This window comes from Micropterus salmoides, unplaced genomic scaffold (assembly GCF_014851395.1).
Source record: "Micropterus salmoides isolate LMB-PRFRI ecotype aquatic unplaced genomic scaffold, ASM1485139v1 Ms_hic_scaffold_11, whole genome shotgun sequence".
Lineage (NCBI taxonomy): Eukaryota > Metazoa > Chordata > Actinopteri > Centrarchiformes > Centrarchidae > Micropterus > Micropterus salmoides.
The window spans coordinates 16977105-16996438 of record NW_024040152.1 but is presented as its reverse complement, the minus strand read 5'-3'; the positions used below and the strand labels follow the sequence as shown (position 1 = coordinate 16996438).

Below are 19334 nucleotides of genomic sequence, written 5' to 3'. Positions count from 1 at the left end.
TCAATAAGTGTAGTAAATAGGTAAATAACAAATTACACATTTGACAAATCCAGAAATTACAGACACATTTTTTAAAATCTTAAACCATTAAACAGAAACAATCCAGACAGAGTCATCTACAACCAACATCAACAACACAAATGTAAAATTATACATACAAACATAATTCAAGATAATTCTTGCAGGTTTTGTTAAAAAATTTGGTAGTCTCTCACAAACCTCATGATAAAATTAAATCAGGGTCTTTATTTTAGCTGTTAAATCCAAAATAAACATCACACATTGTTATATTGCTCCCCCCCCCATTAATTACTGAACTCAAAATATAGGATCATTGTCAGATTTCCATGGTTGGCCTGCAGCTGGTCTGAGACGGCCTCTCCCCCAGAGGCAGGGTAGTTTATGATTCCCTCTCATCACTGCAACACTAGTACAAGAGTCAGGTTTGCGGATGATCTCACACCAGTCTGGATAGTCCACAGGTTTATTTCCACTGTAGGGAAGAACAGAGTTAGATCATATATACATAATAATAATAATAAATAAATAAATAAGAAATTTAAATGCTTTTATGGGGTAGTTTTGAATTCAAAATAAACTCACTTGTCACAGCATCCTACTCCGAAAGGCTCCATGCAGACACACTGGTAACAGTCACTGGTTATCCAGCTCTCTCCTATCCCGTACACCTGCCCCATGTGTTCACAGCTCCCTGAAAATGCAATTGTAACGAGAGAATGTACTTAAAGTACTAGTTCATTATACAGAAAGGTGCCTTTCATGTTGTTATATATAGTTTTATTATTACTGATGCATGAAGCAGCATTTAAATATTGTAGCAGGTCTGGGTTGAGCTAGTTCACTAATTTAGACTGTTGTTTATTATAACAGTACGCATTATATTTCATAAACTGATCATATGTTTCAGACGACAAATCTTAATTTAAATAAATAGCAATTAATAATTATAACAATAACTGTAAAAGTAAAGTGCAAGTACAGTTTAAGTGCATTTCTACCACTGGACTTGTACAAATTTAAGCCTATTGGAAACGTAAATCTACATACACACTCTGTACCTTTAGTGTTGAAGAAGCACTCGCCACTGTTATACACAGAAAAACATGGTACACTGGCACTCAGGAACAACAGTAATGCCAAAAGGACTGCACCTGCTTGGTTTGCCATTTCTGAAAAAAAAGCAGTGCACAGGTAAAAAAAATACCCACAAAACATTATAACCAGATGAGAGAAATGTCAGATGTCAAATGTGTTGGTCTTACCTGTTTCCACTATAAAAACCTTCCCTTGCTGTATTGTCAATTCTGGCTTTCATTCACCTTCTTGTTGTTTTTCTACTCCCTCTTCCCCCTTTTGGCTTAGTGCGTCTCCTCTTCAGTGCCACCCTGGACTGATGCACTCTTTCCCTGTGCTTTCAGATATTTATACTGAATGGGCACGTCTTTATCTCCACACTCATTTCTACTTTCTTCGTTGCTATTTGTCCACCTCTCAGCCACTCACTAGTTACCATTCTCTGCACGCACACACAATATGCAGACACACAAACATACACAAGCATTATTATTACAATGTTCGTCATTTCCTATTTTTACTGCTTCACAGAAATTGCCCTAGAGTATACAGTGTGCAGTCTTTCAGATAACATTTATCTCAGGGGGTGCCATTTGACCCTATCAGTAGATCTCAGTGGTGACACCATCGATGGGACAACCAGCCAGTGGCCTATTGTCCTGCACAGGAGCCGCTTGTGTGTGTACGAAGGAGTATGAACCCTTGACCCTCTGGTCAACATCCAGATGCACATATTATTTAATATATATATATTGAAAAGCTAATTTTAAAAAGGCCAAGATTATTGTTTTTATCAATAAAATCTAATATTATTATTGCAGTGGTGGAAGAAGTACTCAGACCATTTACTTAAATAAAAATAGAAATTCTACAGTGTAAAAATACTCCAAGTAAAAGTCCTGATTCAAAATGTTGTTTAAATAAAAGTAAAGAAGTATTATCAGTAAAATGTACTTCAAGTATCGAAAAGTAAAAGTATATAAGTCATTGTGAAGAATGGCTCTTCTCAAAATGTACGTGTTATAAAATATTTCATAATTTTTTTATCACTAAAACATACATGCGTTTTAATGTTCTAGTTCATCAATTTGGAGCCAATTTATGTTGTGTGCTACTGGGTTGATTAATATTGCATCCTATCATACAAAATAAAGTGTGCTTTTTAAAAGTAGCAAGTATCTATAAATGTCAAATGAATGTAGTGGAGTAAAAAGTCAATATTTCCCTCTGAATTGCAGTGGATTAGAAGTATATAGTAGCATAACATGGAAATACACAAGGACAAGTATGTCAATATTTGACTTAGTACTTGAATGAATGTGCTTTTCCCACCACTCTTATTGGTGTTATTGTATTTAAAAAGAGACGTTTTTGGTAATTGTCTTTACCACTGACTAATAATAAAATTTACTGATGCACATCAGTTGCTTAATTCAATTTCATAAATGATTTTTAATGAATCAGAAAGGTATGATTTTACATGATTCACTGAACTTGAGTATAATTTTCCTATATTAAGTTAATAATAAATTTTTGTGTCACTGTTGTTTTTGTCAGGAGCAGAGGAGGGGCATGACATTTTTAGGGTGTCTTGATTAAATCTGAGGTTATTTTTGTGTTGGAGGATGGGTTTCAGTGTTTTTCTTCTTTGTGTTGGGAGTTGTTTGAATAAACCACCCTGAGTCCTCAGATAACATGCCCATGTGTGGACATAACTGTACACACACACACACACACACACACACACACACACACACACACACACATGCATGTGCACACATATGCACACACACTGACGTATACACAGATTTGTTTGTCACCTTTGAGGAGATTTCATTGCCTAGAGGCTTGCTCTAACCTCAACATCTCCTCAGTGAGCACTCACTTAATTTTAGCTCATGCTGAAACTGAATGTGCAAAGACAAAAACTAAGAAGACACCTTTTGTAAGAAATTTGGCAACTATTCTCAACACGATCAGCGAGTTAAAAATCAAACTTGAAATTGGTCCTCAAATGTGACTACAGATCAGATGACACAAACAGGGTCATACATTCAACCTTGATGCTATCCAGTGCTGTAACACACTTTCTTCAATGTCTTTCTTTTCTGAGCTGTTCTGATGTATTCACATCTTTAACAGAATGACTCAGATGGCATCTGTGCACCCAGACCTGTCTATCTTGTTTCCTGATTGTAGTCAGAGTAGTTTTTGAAATATGCGGCATCTTGAGGCAACACTTCAATGGCCTGGTGTTCACATTATAGTCCTGAAGTAAAAGTGAACCCATCATTTTATGAAATCCAGTTGTTGGCTGCATTATTCTGATACTCATTTGATTAGAAAGTATACTCACATCAGTGCCACTGATTTTCCAGCGAGTACTCCCGCAGGCTTGTGCACATTAGAATGTAACTTATTACGCTTCCACAGAAAATGGACTATTATATAATAAAACAAAAAAATTGTTGACTGGGAGGGAGGATGTTTCATTAGCCAAAAGTTCAAAAGCATGTTTCCTCTATGTAAAATCAATTAATTAAAGCATAAAAATAGTTTCTGAAAGCATTCAGCTCACTAGGTTTGATGCAACAGGATGCGAATCAGAGATGTGGAAACAGTAATGACTCACAATATTAATGTGCCATCAGGCTTTTTTTATGTCCTGCATGGATAAAATCACAGATGAAAAATTCCTCATGGAAAAGACAGCCCAACAACAGCAGTTAGGGACTGAAAATTAGGTATTAGTAATAAAAAAAACTTTGGACTTAAGGGAGAATGAAACAGACTTCTCTCTGCACTAGTGAGACAACGGCTGTTATGAGATTTGGCTTTGTTATGACCCCTAATGTCACAAACCTGTATGGTGACAGAAAAACACCTGTTTGCTCACGGGGCAGGATATACTTGTACACCTGGATCTTATTCCAAACAAAAAAAGACTGTAATACCTCAGCTGTCAGTCTTGGTAAATGACCACAGTGTATGTATATGGGTGTGTGTGGGTGTGTGTGTGTGTGTTTGAGAGACAGAATGAACGAGCATGAAACTTGATATGTTTGCTTACTTTTTTATGCAGAACACAAAGAGCATTTTGATGATTAATAAATCATTGTTAATGTTTACTTTTTTGCAACAGTAAAGCACAACAATAAAAGCAATACTAGTAATGCATGCACAGCGATTAATTGAGGATATTGCAATTAAACTGAAGTAATTCAAGTAAGCATTAAATTGATAGTCTACAAACTTTAGCAAAAGATAATAACACAAGTTTTAAAGTTTACCTTCCAAAAACAATTTAAATGAACATCTGACTTCATGGTACAACAAGGATCAGAAGTCAGCGCCAGACTCTGTAGGAATATGTCTGATATTTAGTTGACAGGATAAAGTACAAGAACAACCGAATATCAAACATATCACACAGCCTCTAGCCAGTCAGAGCCTCAGCAGACTGGAAAAGCCTGTAGAAGATGAGAGAGACAATGTGTGAGAACAAACAAGGAAGTGACAGAGGATTTATTTTATGCTACTTCACACTTCTACTCCATTACATTTCACAGGCAAATAGTGTACTTCTTACTCCACTACATTTATTTGATACAGTCACTAGTTTGAAGATCAAGATTTAACATAACAGAATAACATAACACAAACGCATAGAGACATTGCAGTGAGAACAAACAAGGGAGTGACAGAGACAAATAATGAAAAGATCACACAGTCATCTTGTTTCAAACTGAATGTACCACGGATGATTCCAAAGAAGACAGAAAGACCTAAACAATAACTCCGACACAAGAGCGATATAACAGGAAATGCCTTGAAGGAGGGCGTCACTAACACAGGGAATCAGAGATCCTTTTGGCACGTAAGAGCGCCTATAAGTGAAAGCAAGAAAAGGAGAGGCAAGACACACTCCACACAAAAATCAGACATGTAAATACAAATACGAGGACACTTACCAATTTCACCTTTATCCATACACAGTGTCCCAGAGTCCTGTCAAAAAAAACTCTTCATAACATCAACATAAGTGGTTCAAGTAACAAATTGTGGTTAATTTGAATGTGTGTGCTGCAGAAGAAAAGTAAAAAAGTGATACAGAACTAACTGTTAAATGTGTGTGAGCTATGATCTGTGTGCAATTCCTCTGTGGGACAGCATTTATATATACAACGCTGTGAGTTTGGGGGGGACTACCTACACTCACTCTCAGTACCACACACACTCAGTGCCCCATGTAATTAGAGGTATATTGATCAGCTGCTGTGGCCTGCAGCCTTTCCTCCCCACATTAGCCTGATCAATAGATGTGATGTTCATCCTAGTGTGAGCCCCCCCCCCCCCCCCCCCCCCCCACACACACACACACACACACACACACACACAGGATCACAGATGCAAAATCAAATAACTTTCAGCTATTGCCTGCAGGGAGGACAAACGTGAACACATGGCGGTCACTTCACCAAGTCACTGGTTGTATCTTATCACGGATATGTTTCCTGTAACAATTCAAATATATCAAATGACTGATATCTCAAATATCTCCATGACGCCTGAATTGTTTTACATAAAAAAACAAAAAAACAAAAGTGTTTTCATTTGCTTTCAAGCTGATGTTAAATTAAATGAAGATTGTTAATTTGTCTATAGAACATAAAAAAGATTTAAATTCAGGTATAACGTAGGTATGATGCAAATTAGCAGGCATAAACAAGAAGCCAGTGCTTGCAAAAGGTTTCCAGGTACGTATCGAATATGCACAAACAGGCATTGGGGGAATCCATGCGCTATCTTGGCTTGCAGAGGTGTGATGCGAATTTGTGACAATCTGCGTCAAGGGGATATCTCAAATGACTTCCTTATTGAAGGGATTTATAAAATATCTTTTCAAGAGAAAGGAAAAAGGAAAAAGGTTGGTGCCAAGAACGGAGAAGCATAAGCATATTTTTCTTAGTATCTGCATGTGGGAGTTGTACAACTGCATTCTCCATATTTAGGCACGTTTTGAAATTTTTGTTATTGTGCAGCGGGTTTGCATCAAGAATGTTAGAGAATATGAGTTCATTGGATATTTGTTCAATATGGTATGAAAGACAGTCCTTAAATTTAGGATTTCCAAAGCAGAAGGCTGGTATGGTGTCAGGAGATCTTGTTACCTTTAGAGAAATTCATCTACACTTGACACACAGCGGTCTGTCACAGACAGGGTGCCTGGATCTGCAGGGCTATGCTTTTTCATGCCTCATTTACAATCCTAAAACTAACTAGGATTGACTGAAAAATGTCATAGTTGTCCCATCAAAGACTTGTGATGTTCTTTTTGGGGATATTTTTTTTAACATTTACTCAAGTGATGCACTAAAGTACAATTTTGATGTACATTACCTAGATTTATTTTATGCTACTTATGCATACTACATTACATTTCAAAGGCAAGTACTGTACTTCTTACTCCACTACATTTATTTGACAGCTACAGTTACTAGTTTGAATCAAACACAACAAACTACCCAGCAGTTCATAAAGATATAAAACTGTTAACTTTACGTCAGCCAGCTAGAGCATAATGCTTCTTACACAGTCATTAATCAATAATAATATAACATTGAGAGTGGTCATTGCTGCCCTAATGAGTACTTTCACTGCTTCTGCTAATACTTCAGTACTTCTACCTAGATAATGTTTTAGAATGCAGGACTTTCACTTGCACTGGTGACCTGTCCAGGGTGTACGCCGCCTTTCGCCCAATGTCAGCTGGGATTGGCTCCAGCCCCCCGCAACCCTGTATGCAGGATAAGCAGTTGACAATGGATGGATGGATGGACTTTCACTTACAGTTTTGAAGTACTGCTACTTTTACCTACATAATATCAAATCCTGTACGAGTTAGGGCATGTTGGTTGTTGTTGGTGTTGAGATTCAAAACCTTAATTTTAAGATTTAATCATTTTTATGTTTTAAATTGTCCTACACTTACACTCACACATCAGAGTGTCACTTAACAGTGAGAAAAAATATATTCATAAAAATCATATTAGATTTATAACATTGGTGCAGTATCAAGACAAACTCTGCGGTCAAGGTGACCGCTGGGAGTCAGGGTGACCTCTGGTCGTTAAAAAGACTGTTGATGGTATTATCAATCCATCTGTGTGTTTGGGGGTTGTAGTGTGGGACTGAAACACATGTTAACTTCACATCATCAGGTCAGATATGAATAGCACAACACTTTCACTTGTGGGTGAGTCAGGATTTTATTTTTTAAACAGCAAGAAGCCTGTACAGATCAGGTGTAGCTGATAATAAGTACAATGTGAGAAAGAGAATTTACTTTGTATCCAGACTACAGCATATGATTCATAAAGACATTCAGTATTTGACTCTTTAAGAAATACCACAATAATGTCATTCCTTCCTTTACAAACATTGTCATCAGTGGCAGACAACATATTATTTTGAACAGATATCAGATAAGACAGTACACTTCATGAAGAGCAGCCCTCGTTTTTCAGTGAATGTTCCCCTCTGTTGTCTCTGTATCCTCTCCTGGTATGACGCTGACCTTGTGGGCCTATTGGGGCGGAATGATGGCCTTCTGATTGCCTAATTGTGAGCCTAGGGGGAGTGTTTTAATCTCAAACAGATGGAGGGCAGTGAGAGGCAAAGTGAGAGATATGTTAATAAAAAAGAGAAATTATTAAAAAAGGAACTGTATGTGTGAATTTAATGAATCATTTGAATGACCAAACAGTATTTATATTCAGTCTAACTCTTATTTTTAAAGCCCTAGCCACCTCCTCTATGCAGAGAAAAATCATTTAACTCAGATTCACTCTAGGCTTCAAAGTTATTATGCTTTTTCTGCTCACATAAAGGTTCAAATAGCATCATTTTCATGAACACATCAAAGTTAGTTTGCATTTGATTGAAAGGATACTGTTGTTGGAGCATGACTTAATGTGGATTTATCTGAAAATAGCCTACATTAAAGTGACATCTTATTGAATGTAAGGTTGCAGAATTAAACATCAAATTCTATAAAATATCATAATCTGATTTGACTATTTGAAAAAGGGGAAAATCCATTTCCTTTTCACATGGGGTGAATGCAGGGAGCATAAGGTGCTACTGAAGATGGGTGAAAATGGTCACAGAATAGAAAAGTTTATTGTCAAAATTAGAATTTTTGAATTTGCGAAAAGGCTATTCTCTTAATAAAAACACACGGATAACACCTGGAGATTACATCAATACATCACATAGCAAAATGATCACAAATGCAAACAAATTACGTGTCTCATCAATGTAATATCAAAATATTCTCATTATTAGGGTACAGTTATTACCAATACGTATTTCCAAATTTATTTATATATGATTGAATAAATAAAGCTAATGGCAAATGACAAAATAAAATAAACACCTGTTTACCCTAATGAAACACAATCACTCTACAATAAACACTAACTTGAACTTGTTTACGCCATATTGCTTCATTTTGTTTATTGAAATGCATGCAAGTACACAAAAGTGCATTTTTTTGTCTGATCGATATTGTTCTGTATTTTTAGCATTTATGTTTAAAACATAAGGTCACACATAGAAAAACAACAACGTAGGCATTACATTTTATTAAAAAACTCCAACAGAAACACATGCATACATACATAAAGCTTTAGGATGAGCAGAATACAAACTGTATAGCCAGAGCTTCACCAGGATAACAAAGTGAAATTTATAGAGAGTGACAGAGTAGTCAGTGCCCATCTCTCTCTCTCTATCTAGCTCTCTCTCTGTCACACACACACACACACACACACACACACACACACACCCATACACCCTGAGGCAGGGTCACTAAGAAAGAGAGAGGCAGACAAGGTTAACAACGATTATTCAATACCTAACTCCATGTTTTCAGTGTTGGAGGTAGAAGAGTTATCTAAGTGAGGAAAACTGAAGGCTCTAAAAGTTGAATGTATACTGCAGCAAAAGATTCAAATGATAATTTTTCTCTTCCTGGTTCTGAATTTATTTGCATTTCCTTATTTGCATACATATGAAATCACAATACTGTGTAAATACAAAAAACTGTAAGGGGATAATGACAGCCTGCTATTTGGCTCAGCATACAGTAGGCCTGCAATTTTTTAGTGATAAAGACATGTGACCACACTATGCGACGTGTTCAGCATTTCTATGTCTCTCTGTGTCCCAAACACAGCTGGCACACATTAATCATTACCTGTCTAACCAGGATACTGGTTAGAAAGTATTTCACAACCATGTGTCTGTTAAGCCCCACACCCTGACTGTACACTGTACAGTGTATCATGTGTGTATTCAGACTCTTCATTGTGTGCACAGTGGTAATGCCAGACTTACTACCGAGCAAAAACATAACCTTCCTACGCCTGAGCTTTCGGTTGGTAGATTTTCTCAAAGAACAGTTCAGGCATGTTTCCGGTTGGGTATGTTGGTTCTAGGAACATTTCCAGAAGGTTCTCCAAAGGTTATTTTTGTGAAAGATTTTGAGATAAAGTGTTGCTGGAGCCAGTGTGGTGATTTTAATCTAAATACCAGAATTTTGAACCGTTTGCTGTAACAAACCAATATCCTCTGTAGTTTTTTCCCTACAAATTTCTAATTTCTCTATATCATTTGTGCATTTTACTCTTTACAAGTATCTCAGCTGGGTACTATGGTGGATGTAATTTTCTCTTTAATACTACTACTACTCTGAATATGGAGATGGCATCACAGTTTACAATTGTGAGGATATTACTGTATATTGGTACAGTATAATGGAGTTTGATGTGGTAGTGGTATATTGTGGTGGAATGTAACTTGTTAAAAAATATTCTTAGGGGGCTTAATTGATGTAACAGGGAAAGGTAAAACAGGTCTAACTTAGAGTCATTAGCTGACCCTACAAGTGTGTGTTCACTGACCTTTCAGCTCTAGTTTTTTCTCACATGCAAGTGTCCTTGTTAGGAAGGCAATAGTTAGACTGATAAGGTAGAGACAGTAGCTTGGGCATCAGGCTAGCAGATATTGGTGTTCTTTGGGAATCTTGCAAGGTTGAGTCTTACAAGAATGTTTACAATAACTTACTGGCTCCACAGATGAGAGTACCACTCATGGACAGTGAGAGATTCCAATATGAGTCAAAACATCAGAAAGATTTGTTTAATATTTCTTCAACATAAGTCAGTATACATACTCAAGTACTGTACTAAAATACAATTCTATTTGAACTTTACTTTATTTGCATGATAATTCATACAACTCCACTACATCAGAGGGAAATATTGTAATTTTTTCTCAATTATTTGTATTTGGCAGCAATACTTACTAGTTAATTTGCAGAGTTTTTATAGATTTAACTACACAATAGTATATACATCTCCAAGGACAACATTAAAATCCTGGTTGCACATTAATGTTATAGTACTTTGATAACACAATACATTGGAAAGGGCCATTCTGCATAATTTTGATACCTTGAGTGCATTTGGGTGAGGATGATGTGTGATGTACATTATTTACAAGATACTGTAAACATAAAACCCTTCCATTTTGAAACCACATTTTTTCCACAGTTTTTATTGTATTTATTTTCTTTGTGCCATTAATCCAAACGGAATAATGGCAGACAAACATTGTTGCTGCAGAGTGAGAAATCAAGCGACATACAACATGAAGCAGAGAAGCTATAAATTTAACATGAATCTACAGCATGACCTCCAGCAAGTCCATTCACATCACTCCTCTACCTCTCAGTTAAAACAAATGTGAGGGAATCTTGCCAGCACAAAGTATTTGCATTCAAATAAATAACAGATTGAAAATTCATTAACATCCCACTTAGCAACGGAAAAATCTAAGTAGTCCTCCTTCAGGTTCCTACCTGCACCACATGTGACATAAAGGCAGTTAAGCTGGAACCTGGTTGCAAAGTATCAAAAACTGTGTTCTTTAAATAGATGAAGTGTTGTGGAGCGGATAACACAGGTTGTAATACCTCATCTCTTCTTAGGGGCTTCTGCTTTAGGCTCCTCTTGTTTCGGGGCCTCTGCCTTTGGCTCCTCTTGTTTCGGGGCCTCTGCTTTTGGCTCCTCTTGTTTAGGGGCCTCTGCCTTTGGTTCCTCTTGTTTCGGGGCCTCTGCCTTTGGTTCCTCTTGTTTCGGGGCCTCTGCTTTTGGCTCCTCTTGTTTAGGGGCCTCTGCCTTTGGTTCCTCTTGTTTGGGGGCCTCTGCCTTTGGTTCCTCTTGTTTGGGGGCCTCTGCCTTTGGCTCCTCTTGTTTAGGGGCCTCTGCCTTTGGTTCCTCTTGTTTGGGGGCCTCTGCCTTTGGTTCCTCTTGTTTGGGGGCCTCTGCCTTTGGTTCCTCTTGTTTGGGGGCCTCTGCCTTTGGTTTCTCTTGTTTGGGGGCCTCTGCCTTTGGTTCCTCTTGGGCCTTGATCAATTCATCGCCACACAACTTGCTTTAAGAGAAAGTTCAACATAGCAAATGTAGTGAATGACCAGATCTCATTTGGTGATAGACAGATTAATTGGTTGGCCTATTAATAAGATAATCTGCATCGGCCAATACTAGCACTCACAAGGCTTTCTGGCTAGCGTTAAATTGTTTATTAAAGTGTACTCTGAATGGAATAATGGAATTATACATGACTTTTCTTTGTTTTGACATCAGCATTATATATTGACCATCAGCCATCCTGCTTACTAAATATCAGTATCGGCAATTGAAAGACCCATATTGGCCGGCGACTAATCTCATTATGGATATTTGAGTGCACTCTGGAGAAATTGTTTTTCAAGTCCAGTAAACCCTACCTTGCTGATGAGGATCCTGTTTTCAAAAAGTTACACACTGAGCTCCGGGTTGTTAGTTGCTGTTTAAGTGCTGACACTTCTGTTTCCCAGTTGGTCTTTTCCTTCCCATGTTCAGCTGGAAGTATGATCATACAACATGAGGAATTTTAAATGTTTAGCAAATCTAAAGCAACGTAAAGACCACCAAACTGGAAGAGAAAACTAAAATGCACATGCTCAGTAAAAAAGGGACAGGTTGCTTTATTTCTTCTCTCCATTAAATATCTGACCACTCTTGGCACTGATGCCCATGAAATGGGACCTACCTTGGAGATTACTGAATTTGGTCTCTGCTGCAGCCAGTGCGTCATTTGCAGATTTCTGCAAGAGAAAAAGAGAATCTCAGCAACACAACCCTCAGTTTGTTAGAAAAATCCTCCCTACACAGATTAACACCCTGCATACATCTTCAACAGTGAGGCAGTATGAACACACTGTCATGACAAATAATTTGATATGCAAACAACACAGTGTTATGTTAACAAGAATAAGGATCTATTTCATATTCTTTCTCTTTGAACACATGTTCCCCTTATTTGGCAGCACAAGACCATTTGTCCTACCTTATCTTGTTGATACATTTTTAACCCAGTTCCTGTGCCCTTACATATTCTTTTTAGGTTGCTATTTTCCTTAAATGCTCTGAGCAACACTGAGGAATCACCTTAATCCACTGTGAAGCCACTAGATCAACTTTGAAAAGACAGGAAGGCAGTAAATGGGTGACAATGATAGGTATGTAAATGCAAATTCTGATTCTACATGAACAAACCAAACAGAACTACAGTGCAATACCGTTTAGACTGTCCCCTCTTTCTCCTTAATCATGTGAGTGTTGGTCCACTAGTTACTTGACACAGTAGTGGAACATTTGCTTTAATGGTGTACTTTTTTATGCATTTATTGCTCTTTTAAGAAGTAAAAGTAAGACCAAAAACAACACATTTTAGTACAGCAGCAGGAGGGGGTGGATCAAATTTCTCATTTAGAATAAATTTGTTTTTTATACAAATATTTATTAAATGTATAAAAGTCTTAAAGCAACATCCACTGTGATGTCTGTAGCCTATTGGCAGTGGGAGAAATGAGGGGGTATGAAAACAAGGACTTTGGCCTTTGATCCCAGGCTAGGGCCTCTCCTGTAGCCTATCCACACAGATTAATTTATTTTAACAATACAGTGGGTACGGAAAGTATTCAGACCCCTTTAAATTTTTCACTCTTTGTTTCATTGCAGCCATTTTCCAAAAATCAAAAAAGTTCATTTTATTTCTCAGTAATGTACACTCAGCACCCCATCTTGACAGAAAAAAACAGAAATGTAGAAATTTTGGCACATTTATTAAAAAAGAAATACTGAAATATCACATGGTCATAAGTATTCAGACCCTTTGCCGTGACACTCATATTTAACTCAGGTGCTGTCTATTTCTTCTGATCATCCTTGAGATGGTTCTACACCTTCATTTGAGTCCAGCTGTGTTTGATTATACTGATTGGACTTGATTAGGAAAGCCACACACCTGTCTATATAAGACCTTACAGCTCACAGTGCATGTCAGAGCAAATGAGAATCATGAGGTCAAAGGAACTGCCTGAAGAGCTCAGAGACAGAATTGTGGCAAGGCACAGATCTGGCCACGGTTACAAAAAAATTTCTGCTGCACTTAAGGTTCCTAAGAGCACAGTGGCCTCCATAATCCTCAAATGGAAGACGTTTGGGACGACCAGAACCCTTCCTAGAGCTGGCCGTCCGGCCAAACTGAGCTATCGGGGGAGAAGAGCCTTGGTGAGAGAGGTAAAGAAGAACCCAAAGGTCACTGTGGCTGAGCTCCAGAGATGCAGTCGGGAGATGGGAGAAAGTTGTAGTAAGTCAACCATCACTGCAGCAATCCACCAGTCGGGGCTTTATGGCAGAGTGGCCCGACGGAAGCCTCTCCTCAGTGCAAGACACATGAAAGCCTGCATGGAGTTTGCTAAAAAACACCTGAAGGACTCCAAGATGGTGATAAATAAGATCCTCTGGTCTGATGAGACCAAGATAGAACTTTTTGGCCTTAATTCTAAGCGGTATGTGTGGAGAAAACCAGGCACTGCTCATCACCTTTCCAATACAGTCTCAACAGTGAAGCATGGTGGTGGCAGCATCATGCTGTGGGGGTGTTTTTCAGCTGCAGGGACAGGACGACTAGTTGCAATCGAGGGAAAGATGAATGCGGCCAAGTACAGGGATATCCTGGACGAAAACCTTTTCCAGAGTGCTCTGGACCTCAGACTGGGCCGAAGGTTGACCTTCCAACAAGACAATGACACTAAGCACACCGCTAAAATAACGAAGGAGTGGCTTCACAACAACTCCGTGGCTGTTCTTGAATGGCCCAGCCAGAGCCCTGACTTAAACCCAATTGAGCATCTCTGGAGAGACCTGAAAATGGCTGTCCACCAACGTTTACCATCCAACCTGACAGAACTGGAGAGGATCTGCAAGGAGGAATGGCAGAGGATACCCAAATCCAGATGTGAAAAACTTGTTGCATCTTTCCCAAAACGACTCATGGCTGTATTAGATCAAAAGGGTGCTTCTACTAAATACTGAGCAAAGGGTCTGAATACTTATGACCATGTGATATTTCAGTTTTTTTTTTTTTTTTATAAATTTGCTAAAATTTCTGTTTTTTTTCTGTCAAGATGGGGTGCTGAGTGTACATTACTGAGAAATAAAATGAACTTTTTTGATTTTTGGAAAATTGCTGCAATGAAACAAAGAGTGAAAAATTTAAAGGGGTCTGAATACTTTCCGTACCCACTGTAAATAGTTTACAATTCATACTGCTTGAGTCTGTCCCTATAGGCCTATGCCTTGCTCTGACAGTGCTAGACTAAACTGATTTTTTTGGCAGGTGCTGATCATGCTAGTATTTCCTTACCAGGTGAAACCTGTTATGCGTGTTCTCTGGCTCTTGCATACACTTGACACGATTGAAATCAGATGTTGTCCCACATAGCCTAAAGAGATTACTTTACAAAGTTTATAAAAAGCGTTGATGCATTTTCTTTAAAAAGTTTATAAAGGCGTTCATGTGGCTGCTATATTTAACTCCTCCTCCTTCCTCAAATTCCTGCTCCTCTTTCAGTTCTGAATGATTTAATTTCCCTTTAAGCACACACTTTTCTTTCTGTGGAAATCAAATCCAACACAAGTTTCCCAATTATCACTATGCATAGTCTCACTTCTTGCATCTTTCATTTTCTCCCCACCTTGCCTCCCAGGCAGATGTCCACTTGAGCCTTTGCCGCATCTACTTTGGTCCAGAGCCTGTTCACTTCTTGCTCCAGCGCACTTTGCTCTTCTTGGGTCTTGCCTAGCAAGTTCTCCAGAAGTTCCTGCTCGCTCCGATACTCTCCCAGTACATCGAAAGTCACCCGCAACTTGATATCCTGAAATTTGTTCCGTTTATCTTCTTTGTCGTGCTCCTTTTTCCGGATTTTCATGATCCCCACCAAAGCGACAGTAACGACTATTGTCACTGGCAGAAACAATGCCACCTTCATGTTTTGTGGGAGTCGTAATTCTGTGTGAGGTTTGGTGTTTGTCCTTGATGATGGGTCGCTATAATGCTTCCTACAGTCGCCTGGCTGAACCTCTCTACGTTTGCCGTATTCAAATCAATCCACCAAGGAGGCTGACTCACCTGCGCTTTGGGATGTTGGGTCTGAGCTGTTTAACCCCCAGTCAGTCATTTAAAACACGCCCTCCTCCTGCATGGCTTCTGAGGACAGGCAGGTCGGCCTCTTCTGATCTCCTTGATCAGAGTGCATTACCTTATAAACAAGTAAAATCTGATTATAGATAAGCTGGCTAACCTATGAGTTTGATATCTGTAGGCCTATGTAGACACGGAAGACAAAATGGTAGCTGATAACAAAGTCCTGATACATTTTACTTACACATAGTGGTGAAAGAAGTACTCAAATTATAAGTAAAAGTCGTGCTTTCAAAATAGTACTTGTGCATAATGACCCCCCTTTGAGTATTATAGTATGCTATTATATATTTTATATTATTAGAAATGTTATAATGAGTGTATCAAATTAAACAGCATGTTAAAATGTCACGGCGGCGTAAATTAACTGAAGCTGACAAATTAATAGTGGAGTAAAAGGTAGGCCTACAAAATTTCCCTCTGAAATGTAATGGATATCTTACTCAAGAAAAGTACAATAGGCCTATCTTAAAAATGGATTCAGGGCAGCACTTGGCAGGTTTTCATTGTCCTGGAAATTGTATATCGATGGTGAGGGATTGAGCAAACAATTGAGTTACAACAAACAGTTGTCTTTGAAGATTTTTTTAATAAGAGAGAAGTACTACAGAAAAACAGCTGGTCCAGAGACGTGCCGCCTAGGGCAGCGTCTGGCCCCGAATAAAGGGATGCATAATCATTTAGACAGTCCAGGTTTCTATGTTTTGGGGAACATAGATCCTCTCCCGGCCTTGAATGAACATTCAAGGTGAGGAGAAGAACGGCAAGAGAGGAAAACAATAAAATAATCTCATAGCTCTGGCCTAAACCCTACATATGTGGACAAATTAATATAATGAGTATAATAATAAGAAAAGATTAAGGATAGAAACCATGTATAGGCTACATAAGACATAACAATAATAGTCATAATAATAGAAGTAGCCTTCATGCACAAAAGAATAGATGTAAGGAGAAACTATTTTCTGCCATTACATCTGTTTAGAGAAACAGTATGCCTATCAGAAAGTTTTCATAATAAATAATAGCACATATCATTCCTTTTATCAGCCTTTTATTTATTTAAGGAGGGGCTTGTGCAAGCACTGTTAAATTCTACCAATGCTTTACAACAATAAAGGTTTTGAGTGTGGGGATATGGTATTTTGCCAGAATCACACAAATATCGCGTTGCTTATTTCATCATTATTACTAAAACCACAAGACTGCATTATAGGATATTCAGGGACAGCAACATGACCCGCATGCTTTCAAGATATAAATGAGTACGTGCCTACTGAGAGAGTCTGAAGAGGAAAAGGTGGTTTGCCACGCCCAGTCAGCAGAGCAGGTAGAGCAGGTAGAGCAGGTTTCAAGTACAGTGCCGAGAGTAGGAGCTGAAGAAGACGCGTAAACGAGCAACAGGTGGCAGGTAGTAGTCTCCGCCAGTTGATCCAGTCTTTCCTCGTTTCAACCAGGATGAAGCTCTCGGTTGCTTTAGCCGTTCTGTGTGTGGCTGTGATGGCTGTAATGATTTACCAGACCCTACGCCAGGAGTTGAACCTGCGTAATTTGAAAACCCGCACGATGCAGAACTCGGCGGAGGTCAAGAGGAAAGAGGAAGCCATCGTCCAAGTAAAAAACGCACTCAACGAGATGAAGGCAAAGCTGGCGTCCGTCAACACCAAGATCGGTGAGCTGAAGAAGACGAGAGTAGCCACCGAAAAATCAACACAAGAGCTTGATACAAGTCTACAGACCTGTAACACAGAGAAGGCAAGCAACACACACCTGCAGTTTCCTCACAAGTCGTGTTTTTTACTGTATGCACACACTGCTGCACAAGCTACAAGCATAACATTATGTACAAAAGAGTATCACTCTTCAGGATCAACCTGTACCTCAGTAATCTGTTCCATCCAAATATTTAATTTATGTTTCTAGTGAGCCTATTTTTGTTTCCTTCTAATGCAGTAATCAAACTGCTGACAAATATTTTCACCTGTGTCCTTGCTAGGTGGCTGCTGAGAAGAAGAATGCAGAAAAGGCAGAGGCCTTAGCCAAGCTCACAGGTAATACAGCTTTTTGGTTTTACCTGTGTTCTGGTGACGGGCAGATAGAATCATGCTTCTGTACTTATATCATTCATTCAAATCCAAAACCAGAAAAGAGAATGTGACAATGTGCCTGTACACACCATTTAATCAGGTTTTCAGGATGGTTTGGAGCTGCTGAGATTTGTCAGTCTTGGATTGTTTATACAGGCCCCTGAAAAATGCAGCTACCAAGATATCATGGGATGACTGACTCTTTATTCAATTTAAACTTTGACTATTAGAAACCAGTGGAACTAGATGGAAGAGCACTACAGGGCTCCAGGCAGACTGCCATTGGTTTCAGTCACTGATCTGCACACTGCTTATTTTAGCTGATATCACTCTGCGTTTAGCAAAGGTAGTAGCTGTCAGTAACATATTTGCGCCTCAATAATTGACAAAGCCTTTATTTCTTTTCCACCTAAAATCACTAATTTATAGTGTTTTTAAAAATGGAAAGTCTCACTCTGGAATAACATGTTTCTCTTTGTTATTTTTTTCCTCAGCTGATCATGAAAATGCTAAAAAGACGGCTGGGGAGGAAATTCAGAGCTTGAAACAACAGATTTTGGATAGAGATAAAGCTATTTGTGCCTTTGCAGATACAACCAAGGAGGAAGCAAGGTAAGATTTTGATACTCCTACTTGCATCCTCAGAATAAGAGGATCAGCTATAGAGCAGTACAGTACACCCCAGGCATTGCCGTTTAAACAGTATAAACCTATCTCTTGACAGAGCAGAACCACATAACAGACTCATGGCAAGTAAAGACACAAGGGAACCGTATCATGACAGGACACACCAATTAACATTGTGTTTTGTTAATTTTGCAGGAAGCTGTGTGGAATCCCAGAAGCTCAACAATAAAGTCAACTCAGAAGAACTCAACATTGACTGTGAGCTTTTTATAAAAAGAAGCATGCCATGCATACCACTATACTTTTTATAATATTACTAATGTGGTTACATCTCTGCTTGTTATGAGAAAGTATACACTATGTAAAGGTCAGTACATGCATTCAACAAATGGCACATACATAGGTACTGGAGACTTTGACTGATACTTGTGTTGACAGCTTTTACAAATAAATGACAATACATTGTGTAGTACCTGAACCCCAGCCTGTCTGACCAGGCTATATGTTTTGGTTGCTTTGCCCCCGGGGGAATCCTGTTTTACTTCCAGCATCCACAAAGGTGCCTGAGCATCTGTTTAATCTTTGAGGTCTTGTTGGAGCATAAACATAATTATTAAAGTCAGAATAATCTAAAATGGTACCTGGTTTTTACATGATGAATTGTTGCCAGGGTGATTTTTATTTTTAATTTTTTCTGGTGTACTCTCCTGATTTAGAGGGCTGCTTATATTGCAGGGCTATAACCTACTTTAAACTGAGGAAAACAAATGTAATTTGCAGACATTTGACACAGGTGATGTTACTCAATCTATCATCAGAAACCAAATGATAACTGTTAAGTAGTGTGTTCCTCTACCTCCCCCTAGT

General features: G+C 38.5%; 3 protein-coding genes across 3 annotated transcripts; 1 reads left to right on the top strand and 2 right to left on the bottom strand.

Annotated features, from left to right (window-relative positions):
* Positions 1 to 124: 124 nt before the first annotated feature.
* msmp2 (microseminoprotein, prostate associated 2) lies at positions 125 to 1188 on the bottom strand. Its single transcript, XM_038710295.1, has 3 exons — positions 1080 to 1188; positions 604 to 712; positions 125 to 493 (listed from the first exon to the last, which is right to left on the bottom strand). The coding sequence occupies exons 1-3, from the start codon at positions 1186 to 1188 to the stop codon at positions 319 to 321; spliced, it is 393 nt and encodes a 130-aa protein (XP_038566223.1). The 3' UTR covers positions 125 to 318.
* Positions 1189 to 10285: 9097 nt separating this feature from the next.
* zgc:174935 (uncharacterized protein LOC796019 homolog) lies at positions 10286 to 15675 on the bottom strand. Its single transcript, XM_038711465.1, has 4 exons — positions 15248 to 15675; positions 12256 to 12310; positions 11951 to 12065; positions 10286 to 11595 (listed from the first exon to the last, which is right to left on the bottom strand). Exons 1-4 carry the CDS (start codon positions 15539 to 15541, stop codon positions 11136 to 11138), a joined length of 924 nt encoding a protein of 307 aa, XP_038567393.1. The 5' UTR covers positions 15542 to 15675; the 3' UTR covers positions 10286 to 11135.
* Positions 15676 to 17094: 1419 nt separating this feature from the next.
* On the top strand, positions 17095 to 18945 carry si:dkey-87o1.2 (uncharacterized protein LOC796684 homolog). The gene is made up of 4 exons (XM_038711464.1): positions 17095 to 17508; positions 17750 to 17804; positions 18335 to 18452; positions 18663 to 18945. Exons 1-4 carry the CDS (start codon positions 17212 to 17214, stop codon positions 18694 to 18696), a joined length of 504 nt encoding a protein of 167 aa, XP_038567392.1. The 5' UTR covers positions 17095 to 17211; the 3' UTR covers positions 18697 to 18945.
* The last annotated feature ends 389 nt before the right edge of the window (positions 18946 to 19334 follow it).